The 12,022-nt window shown below is 34.2% G+C and overlaps 1 protein-coding gene across 3 annotated transcripts in view; it reads right to left on the reverse strand.

Moving 5' to 3' along the window:
- Nucleotides 1-11,295, reverse strand: part of LOC123683181 (cytochrome P450 4C1-like) — a 33,845-nt gene extending 22,550 nt beyond the window's left edge. For 2 of the 3 annotated variants that reach the window (XR_006747945.1, XM_045622091.1), the window contains exons 1-3: nucleotides 10,992-11,295; nucleotides 7,765-7,874; nucleotides 4,210-4,300 (exon numbers count right to left, since the gene is read on the reverse strand). Coding sequence is in view for 2 of the 3 variants with exons in the window: in XM_045622091.1 (XP_045478047.1) it covers nucleotides 4,210-4,300; nucleotides 7,765-7,874; nucleotides 10,992-11,157 (367 nt within the window). In the remaining variant the exon portion in view is untranslated. The remainder of the gene's footprint in view (nucleotides 1-4,209; nucleotides 4,301-7,764; nucleotides 7,875-10,991) is intronic. The other variant, XM_045622092.1, reaches the window with a different exon arrangement.
- Nucleotides 11,296-12,022: the final 727 nt, after the last annotated feature.

The raw sequence follows: 12,022 nt of genomic DNA on the forward strand, positions 1-12,022 counted from the left end.
GAATCGTAATTTTATAAAACGGTGTCATTTATGCATTAGAGTCCGAGGGAAACAGTTTGAACATTTACTTTAAGTTAGATTTAAGAATTTAATAAATAATCGAAAGTTAAGTCTGTTTTTAATAAATTTTCCTTTTTTTTCAATAATATTCCTTTTTCGCTTCCCCTAATCCATCTTTTTCCCTATTGTGACTACAACAAATAATAACAAAGCCCGGTATCAAATGTAATGTCATAGCAAGCGGCAAAATTACCTGATAGCGGGGTTCCTAGTTTCAACTTAGTTAAGTAGGGCATCGGTAAAATGATGAAAATACCTAGTTTTATGGGCATAAGATTCGTGTATTGTACCATTTCTAAATCTGTCTAAAATGCCCAATTTTTTTATGTTACTTGCTCGTTTTGTTTCAAGGATTTTTTTTTTCACAGCAGGTGTCCAAAGTCGAAGTTCTCGTTTTGCTAGCAATTGAAATCAAGATTTATCCATTAATTTACGGAAATCCACATAACTTTTTGACAGAATCATACTCATGTCATCTTAAATAACTATTTAAGATTCCATTACAACAACAAAAATAAGCTTCGAGAGCTTTCCAGCAGAATTCTGACCCTGACAATGTTAAAAAAGGTGAAAATTCACTAAAAAACGTAATTTGGTAATAACTCGAAAACCATGCAACTTTTACTGGGGTCATGTTAGGCTGGTTAGGTCCCTCTTTAGCTGACCTACCTCCGGTGTCACTGTGACGTGCCACTTATGGGACACCCTGTATATAAGTCAATATGGCGTCAAGTGAAGATGAGCAGAGCGATGGCGGAAGCGTTAAAAGCCAAAAAATCAATAATACAGCAGAAAATAATTATAAATGCTGTTACAAGAAAGTGTGTACAATCATGGTGTGCATAAATTGTGATGGTATATATCATGGTTCTTGCGTCAAGAAGAGAAACATCAAAGTTATCAGTGGAAGATACGTCGAATGTTGTGACAAGATCCCTGAAAAACTGAAAAAAAACTAGCAAGGAAGAAATTCTAGAGCTCAAAGTAGAATATTTGAGCAAATTGTTAGCAGAGATACAAGAAATGAACAATATCCTGAAAGAAAACAACCAAATTTTGAAAGAAAACAATAAATTATTACAACAACAGATAAGTATCAGAGAAGAAAAAGTACCATAAAAACTGATAAACAATATTCAAATGTCGTCAAGGCATCTTATCAAAGAGAAAATGTCATCACGGATAAAATAGTTCCCAAAATAGTAGTTCAAATGTCAGACAAACTCAACCACAATGACAGAGAAGTTAACCTCAATATTAATCGACAACAACAACACAATAAAAATGTATTAAGCCCAAAATTATCTACTATACGCAAGATAGGTCCACAACCGCCAAACACTAATACTGAAAACACCAATAAAGAACAAGAACCAGAATTTACAGAAGTACGTAAAAAAAACACTACACAAAGAAAAGGATAGGAACAGGGGTTGTGTCAGATGATACGATGAAATCAGGTTTCTCTGGCCCTGAAAGGAAAGTATGGCTAAATATATACAGAGTAAATAATCATGTAACCACCGATATGGTAAAAAATCACATCAAAAAACAGCCTGGTTTCGAAAATGAGGATGTCACTGTAACCGAATTACAAACAAAACAGGGACAACTCAAAAGTTTTTGTGTAACAGCACCTTTAATCAAAAAAGACAACATGTATGAACCCTCATTTTGGCCTCCAAACGTAGGAATTCGAAGATTTAAATTTTGAGATCTACAAAAAATCAAACGGTGGAAGTTTTTTTGTACAATAAACAATAATGAACAAGAAAAAACAGACAAACAAAAAAGTAAATACAAAAAAACCAATATCAGTGTTATACACCAGAACATACAATCTATAGGAAATGCAATCAACAAACTAGAGTACGGACTCAACGAACATGAAGAATGTAAAATATTGTGTATAACAGAACATTGGAAGTCACATGAACAACTGATGGGCTTACCAATACAGGATTTCAACATAATAGGAAGCTTTTGCAGACCTGAAAAAAGTCATGGTGGAGTAGCTTTTTACTTTCATAAAACACTCAAGGGCAAATCTAGAATAAAATTACAGAAACTCTCTGAATGTGGTGAAATCGAGTGCGCAGCTGGAGAATGGATAAGAAAAAATGGCAACATAATAGTTTTATCAATATATAGACCACCAAATGGAAACTTACAAACATTTTTTTCAAAAATGGAACGAATTTTGATCAAGATTCTTCAGGAAAAAAAGGAAGTAATTATAGCTGGTGATTTTAATATTGAATTATTAAGAACAAACAAGGATGGATCAGACCTAACAAACCTTATGAAATCTTTCAACATCAGGCCAACGATAAGTCAAGATACAAGAGTTACAAATAGGTCAAGCTCTTGTATTGATAAAATCTCCACCAATATCCAACACTATGAAAGTTATGTTTTCGATTTACATGTATCTGATCACAAAGCACAGAAAATCAGTTTCACTCTTGATAATGCAGTACCTAATAACGTCTGTTTTCGTAGATTCTCGGACAAAAGGAAAAAACCACATTCATGGAACAACTATCTGATCAAAATTGGGATCTTGTACGAGAGATAGACAAAAGAAATGTAAATAAGCAATGGGATATCTTCATGTCTAAATTCACTGATGTATTCAATGAAAATTTTCCTAAAAAACCATCTATCAATAGGAAACATGTAAACAATTTCAGAACGCCAGAAATTGATGAAATAAAAAACAAATTAGATATCCTTTTGATCTTGAACACACAGAGTCAACAACATATGGAGCTATATAAAAATACAAAAAAGAAATATGACAATGCATTGAAGCAACAAAGAATAAAAACTTATGAAGAAAGAATGAGAAAATCAGATAACAAAAGCAAAACTATGGGGCAAATCTGTAAGGAACTAACTAGAACAACAAGAAACATACAAAATTGTCAAATACAAGGAACACCAGAAGAAATAGTTGAAAATTTCAATATACACTTCAGTAATGTAGTAACCACCCTCTTAAATAATCTAACTCCAACTCAAGTAGATTATTCACACATTAGAAATATTGATAAATCTTTTTATTTAAAGCTAACCACACCTTCTGAAATAAAAAACCTGAGTAAATCTATAAAAAATAAATTCAGCAGCGGCGATGACGAAATCCCCATCATAATAACTAAACTTTCAATACCAGCAGTCAGCGAAATTCTATCATACATAATCAATAACTCTTTTAGATATGGCATAAGTATTTCCAGAGTCCCTGAAACTTGCATTAATAAAACCAATCTTAAAAGAAGGCAATCCAGAAGAATTAAACAACTATAGACCAATAAGCTTGTTACCAGCATTCAGCAGAATTTTTGAAATGCTCATGTCTGTACGATTGATGGAATTTTTCAAGGAAAATAATCTGTTTTCCCACACCCAGCATGGATATCTGCATGGACATTCTACACAAACAGCAATCTTTCAGTTTGTACAATATGTTTTAGAATTACTGGAAAACAGGAATATGGCTTTAGGTATATTCCTCGACCTTTCTAAAGCCTATGACTCACTAGACAGAGAACATCTTCTTAGGAAATTGGAATTATATGGTATTAGAGGAAATACAAACAAATGGCTCAAGTCCTATATTTCCAACAGAAAGCAGAGAGTTTCCATCACACAAAACAATATCCAGACTAAATCAAACCTATTAATGAGAACCATAGGAATTGATCAAGGAAGTGTCATTAGTACCTTACTATTCCTAGTATATCTTAATGATCTAGGTAACATAATCCAAGATAATGAAGGTAACATGGTCAATTTCGGTCAATGGTAATGTTTCCGTTCAAGAGATACAGGGTGATTTTGGAAATTGAGACTTTTCGGACACCTCCTTTATCTCCGAAGTTATTAGAAATAATGCTGAGGTAAAAACTACGTCTGAACCAGAATTCTGTGAAGAATCCAGTAGCGTACTCAATTTTTTTTCAGGGTATGGTTTTGAAGATTCAACACATTTGTGAATGTTCTTAAATAGATGACTTTTCCTATACATATAATGTCTCACAGGATCAAGAAATATTATTATCATTATTAATTCATATTGGCCGCCCGGTTTCGATAGTTCTAATACTGTAATTTGAACATCAACATATCCTATTATGCACTCACCATTTGAAATCAATAACCCCTCTTTCAACCAGTTCTTCAAAATATCATAAAGTTCACTTTTACTCGAATGTTTTTTAGTACTCATGAAAATCTAAAAATCATTTCAACCTTGATTAAATAATTTGCAATATGCATGAATTAGAATGTGAGAACAAGAATAATGGCAGAAATAACATTTATAAAGATGGTGTTAATTTTCATTACTATGATATCAACGATGCGTTGTTGTTCTTGATCAGCGGTTGGCAAGCGCGACACACTTTTCGAGCACAGCTGGACATGGAAAATGAACAGATGTTCACGCAAATTAGTGATAACTGACAACAATCCCTTTTGACATCTTCAACCCTTTGGCGAGTCTTTCTTGAGCCAAATGTCTTAGTTGGGATAACGGTGTTTCGTCCCGAAATCTCTGGTAGACTCCTCAGTTGACCTATCCGGCGATCTCTGCCCAAGACACACCGTCTCACACCATCGTGAAGAGGTAACTCTACACAATTTGTAGAATTCTTTATGGACCCACCGATGCCTTACTAGAGAGTGACGCGGAGCCAGCAATGCCACCTCTCGGGCATGCAGTGTTACTACAACTCCATCGCTTAAGACCATTCCGTAGACATTTTTATGTTTTCTGAAACAACTGCCGAATTCAGTTGACGAAAACGTTCAGGATTTCAGCGATTAAAACTCTATATGCCATCTTTTAAACTGTTGTTGTCGATGGAGCATAAAGGCAGAAACATTCTCTTTTGACGCAGACCAAGCCGACGTTAAGCAAGAAAATCTGGAGCACTGGTTTTCCTATGAGCGGACATATTAGAACAACTCTGCGTCGGCTATCGAGGTCATTCATGCGTTTACATAAATGAATACATGAAAATTCTATCGATCTGCTAGACATCACAGCATTTGCTCATGTGCAAATAGAATGCTTGCGAAAATACTTCAAAGATAAAACAAGTACGTAAGAGGTCTACCAAACATTGTTTGAAGCAGACAAATCAACACCTTCACACATGCACAAGGAGCAAGTATCATACAACCATCAGTCTACGAGAAAACTTCAGAGATCAAGCAAGTATATCAAAGGTCTGCAAAACATTATGTAAAGCAGACGAATCAACACCATTAAAACTGTATAAAGACCATATTTCTTAACACCACCAGAAAAACTAGGAAGAACTGCAAAGATTATTTTTATTATTATCCCGACTTTTGCCTAAACGCGTAGGATTTCTCCTCGCCGTCGGGTTCTCACTCCCTGCTAAGAGGAACATTCGCTCACTCCCAGATATTTAAAATACCAGAAGGGTAGAACTCGGTCGTATCCGGTCCTTGTGATCCCTCTGGTTCTCGTCGAACTTCTGGTCCCTTTACACGTGATCCTTGGACCTGTCCTTCGCTTCCTAGGAATTTTCTCACCGTCTTTGCAGTACCTAAAAGAACAGCTTTTTGTATTATATTACATATATACTCACTAAGTCCCAGTTGCTTGATGTTCCTCTTGAGATTTTTAGGCACTATTCCAGTTGTTGAGATGATAATTGGAATAGTTTTCGTTGATATCATTCCCCACTGACGCTTTATCTGAAATTCGAGGTCCTATATTTTGAAATATTTTCGACCTCTTTTTGACGCATGTTGTTGTTATTTGGTATTGCTACGTCGATGAGTATTGCTGTCTTTTGATGTTTACCGACTAGCAGTATATCTGGCCTGTTGTGAGCGACTGTTTTATCATTCAAGACTATACGATCCCAATATAGCTAATAGCGTTCATTTTCCAGGATGGTTTCCGGTTGGTACCTGTAGTATGGTACTTTTTCGGAATGAATTAATTTCAATTTGGTTGCCATTTCTTGGTGTAGTATCTTTCCTACTGCATCTTGTCTCTCTTTATAATCATTTCCTGCAATAATTTGACATCCTCCCGTGATATGTTGGATTGTCTTATTCGTTGGACACCCATAACGGCATCGATCGTCAGTAATAGTTCGATCCTTTATGATATGCTTGCTCATTATTATCACATCAGATACAGAGTTGAGTATATTACTATAGAACTCTTAATAAACAAAAACTTCAATTAAACCATAATAAGAAAAATAACATCAATGCAATTTGAGAAAAACAATAAATACTGAAATATCCAACATATGAAAATATAATTAACTCTATTCAAGAACTTTTGACCCTCAGATGTCGAACCTATTCTTGAACACGTTCACCGACGGAGCTCCAACAACATCATGTGTAAGTTGGTTCCAACAGGCGAAAACTCGGTTGATCAGAAAATTTTCACGGGATCTCCTATGGAATCTTTCCCGCGCCAATTTCAAGTTATGCCCTCTTAAATGATTGGAATTCAACTCAAAGAGATAGAGAGAGAAGCCGCAGGATAATTTCGAAATTGAAACTTCGAGGTATTGACTCACATCAGGCCCGATTTATCCAGAAACTAGGTAGTTTTGACGGAAACATATGTTGAGTAATGCAAAGTACAAAATGAGATTCAATTGGGACAGAAACAACAGAAAGGAAGGAATTGATCAACTTCAAAATCCATAAAAGTTGCCGCATTATGCATTATAAAGGGTGTTTTTTTAGAGCTATAGAAATTTAAATTGCAATAAAACAACGATTAATTTTCGATTGACATGAATTTTATTCATCCGCAAGATAATCTTGTGACATTACATTTAAAATATGATTTCTGGCATATGACCGCCACGGCTGGCTCGGATGTAGTCCAATCTGGACGTCCAATTTTCGATTACTTTTTCCAACATTTGTGGCCGTATATCGGCAATAACACGGCGAATGTTGTGTTCCAAATGGTCAAGGGTTTGTGGCTTATCCGCATAGACCAATGACTTTACATAGCACCACAGAAAGTAGTCTAGCGGTGTTAAATCACAAGATCTTGGAGGCCAATTCACAGGTCAAAAACGTGAAATTAGGCGATCAATAAACGTGTCTTTCAATGAATCGATTGTCGCACGAGCTGTGTGACATGTTGCGCCGTCTTGTTGGAACCACAGCTCCTGAACATCATGGTTGTTCAATTCAGGAATGAAAAAGTTAGTAATCATGGCTCTTTACCGATCACCATTGACTGCAACTTTCTGGCCATCATCGTTTTTGAAGAAGTCCGGACCAATGATTCCACCAGCCCATAAAGCGCACCAAACAGTCAGTTTTTCTGGATATAACGGTGTTTCGACATACACTTGAGGATTAGCTTCACTCCGAATGCGGCAATTTTGTTTGTTGACGTAGCCATTCACCAAAAATGCGCTTCATCGCTGAACAAAATAAAATGGACGTAGTGCGCGATACGTATTCCGCACAGAACCATTATTTTCGAAATGAAATTGCACTATTTGCAAGCGTTGATTGGGCGTGAGTGTATTCATGATGAATTGCCAAACCAAACTGAGAATAAATCACTGGATAGCTGTTAAATCGGTCGCCATCTTGAACAGTAATGCCAACTTAAAGTTATATACCTCGAAAAAAAACACCCGTTAGGTATTCATAAATATATAAACCTACCTCACAGTCCTCAGGTGACAAAATATTAATAGCCATATAATTAAATACGCGTAGTCTATAATGCGGATATAATCCTTTTGCAAAATTTCTTAGTGTTTGATGAGTAACATCTGAAAACAAGGTATATCAGTAACATAGTAACGATGCAATGGTTTAATGGTGTTGAATTTCGTTTTTCCGAAATGATTTTGAAAATAATAAATCATTATTTAATATGGGGTTGCTCAAGTGGGTTCTCCTAAGCTGAAGGTCGGGTGTTCGAGCCCTTGATCGGAAAAAAAGGTCCATCAACCATTCGCTGTTGGGTAAAAAGTGAACAAGTCTATGCTATCCATGATAAATTCACGTCAAAAATTGGGCAAGAATGGATTCTTCAGAAAATATAATAGGCTGTATTCGTGAAAACGACTTTAATTGAATTTTATTTTAGTTCTTAGTCTTAATTACTTTATCATTACTTTATACTAGCAGATGGTTGACTTCACTTGAAATTTTGTTAATAAATCAAACCTCAAAGAACTAGCGCCTTCTTCGAGAGTCAGATAGAAAAAATTCCAAATTTCATTACAATGTTGCCAGTAGTTTCGGCAAAATTTTAACAAATGTGTAATTTTTTTTTCTCCAATGCCCTTTATCTTGAATACGGATGGCATAACGAAAATTTCTTATTAGGCAAACACCAATTTTTTTTGTTATTTACTTATCCTAGAGACGCGGTCGTTTTTTTTTGAGACACCCTATATGTATATCAAATATTTTTTCCCGAACATAATTTGATGATAATACAGAATTGTTAGTAGCCGCTATGACAAACATTAATCAAAAATAATTATATAACTTTTTTTTATATTTCAGACAAAGCACAAAAACATCATTTTAACGTATAATGTTGTAATAATACTGAATTTAACTTTTTCTTGATTATTTTTACAGGGTGGCCAAATTTCGATGTTTTAGCACTACAACTTTCAAACCAGAGGAGATAGACAAAATCTGATATCCTATTCTCGTTTCCTTTTTCTGAGAAACTAACAAGACTAGTAGATATTCATTTTTGGCCACCTTGTTTTGTTTTAGAGTCATAAGCGAAAATTGGAAAAATAGCGATATCGAAAAACATTCATATCTCCGCTATTACTGACGATAGAGCTTTGAAATGGAAACATTATACAGGCACTTTTTTATGTATAATCCAGTGGCGTTCTTGTCTTTTCGAAAGGGTTTTTAATTACGAAGTTATGACCAAATTTCTGTGCCATTTTTTTAAAGCTTAATCTTTCCTGATTTCAAAAATATTTATATAACATCGTATGGTTTTTATCAATATAAATATTAGAAAATGGTCAAAAACCTTTTTTTTTTTCTGAGAGTCTCAATATTTTTATGGTTTCAATTGTTGATGAGCACAGAAAAAATTGAGCTTCCTTTAACAAGAGTAGGGTTCTTCCGTCAATTTGATTATTTCCATGATTTTAACTAATTCCTAATCTAGATTTATTTTATAAAATGGATTTGGAAATAACGAAAAAATCGACAGGATCGAATGTTTCAATGGAAAGTGATATGGATTCATCAGAAGATTATTTCCATAAATCTCCAGGATGAATACGCACAAGTACCGATCCATTTCAAATTGAATATGAAACACCGCATAATTGAATTCAACAATTTAATTACGAAGGTAACAAACAAGAAATAATATTTAACTTAATAATGACAATAATTGCACAATGTACAGTCTTCTCGATTCAATTCACCGAATTCAATAGATAAATATTTGAAACTGTGTTCAAGCAACTTAGGAAATTTTCTCCGAGTTCATTCATATTTTCGTAACTATTTTTATAATATATATATATATATATATATATATATATATATATATATATATATATATATATATATATATATATATATATTGTCTCCAGATAACAGTCGTACTATAAATATCGATTTAATATTCGATTTTTTCGAATTCCCTCAATAGATTCACGATATATATATATTTTTTTTTCTTTTTCACCATTCTAGGGTTAGGCCATTGAGAGTGCCGGGTAAGTTAGTTTTACCAAGGCATTTCTCAGTTGCTCGTAAGAAACCTACGCACGATCCGTGTGGTCAAGTGTTTGTTCAACAAGGTTAGTCAAATTAATATAGTGTTGGAAAGTTGATAGACCATTTTCATATTTTTACAAAAGAATAGGTACTATAGTTTTTTTTTTTATTTTCAGTTGAATTTTTGTTTCTGAAAATACCGGCAATTAGACGAACAAGTCGCAGAACACGTAATGCTGCAAGTCAAAGAAATACAAGAGCAAGTCAAACTGATGAGCAACGTGAAACGCGGAATGAAGTTGAACGGAATCGATGGAACCAGAACCAACAAAATAGAAGTGTTGCGTTCAACCCCTATAGAGTTGCATTTAATTATAACAAAGAAATTGACTACAGTACACTGGATATTGTTGCTATTGGACCAATGAACGTGGTTTTTCAATATTGCAAGGCATTTTAGTTTAAAAATGAAATCTTGAAAATTCATGTTTTCCACATGGCCAGTTATATGTCGCCTGTTCCAGTGTCGGAATACCAACAACACTATTTATATACGCGCCAGAAAATAAAACTAAGAATATTGTGCATCATAAAGCATAAGAATAATAAACGCTTGGTTTTTGGAATAATTTTGATTTATTAATATTCCAACAGCAATACTTAATAAAGAAATTAACTCAATTCAGATAAAAAGGTAACAGATATTTCTTGATTATAGGGCGGTACGAAGTTCGCCGGGTCAGCTAGTATATATATAGATTCGAATTTTGTAGAAGTTAGTAAAAAGCATAGAAATAATCAGATTGACGGAAGGACTTTGCTCTTGATATAGGAAGCTCAATTTTTCTGTGCTCATCAACAGTTGAAACCATAGATGGCCAGAAATGAATTCTATTTTGATTAGTTTCTCCTCTGATTTAAAAGTTGTAGAGCTAAAAGATCGGAATTTGCCCACCCTGTACAGTGTTCTCATCATTATACAAACCATAACATGTCATGATAATTCACAATTCATTTTTATTTATTCGTTTTGTTTCTGTATACATTTATATCTATTAGTTTGTAATTCCTTGTTAAATTTCACAAAATAATTTGACATTGGGTATTAACCCTAGTTGTAGTTGGAACCCTAAATAATATAAATAAAAAAAGACGATGTGAGCCACACTTACCTACGGGTGTAGTAAGGACATTCATGTTTCCAAAAATAAGAGTAGTATCTTCGGGATATGGAAACTTCAACATGTGTTTCATATTTCTGTAATGTTTGTAACACCATTTTACTAGGATCAATAGTAAACCACAGAAAAACGCAAATAACAAATTTGACGAAATCATTTGGAATGAGTCTAGACGAAATCAATAAGTATCTCTCCTTTTGAATAAATTATTGACATAAAAATCTCTTCAATATAATAATTATAATATAACATAAACAAATAGTCATAACATTGATAAAGCGTGCTCTCACACCGATCGGACCATGGGCGCCCGCAGGGGGGGGCCAGGGGGGGCCATGGCCCCCCCTGAGATTTTGATTGCCTCATTTTTCAGCTCAACACCCTCACTATAACCTTCTCAATCCAAAGGGCAAGGAAAAACGGAAAGTAATGGATTCACAACAATTTTTCGGTTTTCAATGACAATCATGGACGCCTTATCCTTTTTCAATAATTTTCATTTTGCCCCCCCTGAGAAAAATTTCTGCGGGCGCCCATGGATCGGACTTAACTCAACAAGCAAGCAAAGTCTCCCCTTGCCTACGTTTCTCAACAATTCGCATAAAGTCATGAATTTTCATCACTTTGATCAGCGACCCAATCAGATAAAATGAAACTTGAAGGTTATAGTAAAGTAATAGTAGTATGAAAAAAGTAATAGTAATTGATTGTAATCAATAATTACATGACTTGTCAATCGTGTAGGTACATGTAAAAGTGTAATCACAGTAATAGAACAACAAGAGAAAAAACATCATAAAACTATTTACATTCAAAATCAATTGAACAAAGAAAAAAAATTCATTTAAAGTATCCAATTAAGATTAAAGGAACTCTTTCACCGACTGCAATTCATTCCTAATCAGATCATCCTTTACCCTCCTGTTGAACTGTTGCTGTGTAAGACATTTTATATTTTCTGACAAGTGATTATACAATTCAACCCACCATGAATCCACAAATTGTTGGGTATACTTTTTTGT

Source organism: Harmonia axyridis, chromosome 6, assembly GCF_914767665.1.
Source record: "Harmonia axyridis chromosome 6, icHarAxyr1.1, whole genome shotgun sequence".
NCBI lineage: Eukaryota > Metazoa > Arthropoda > Insecta > Coleoptera > Coccinellidae > Harmonia > Harmonia axyridis.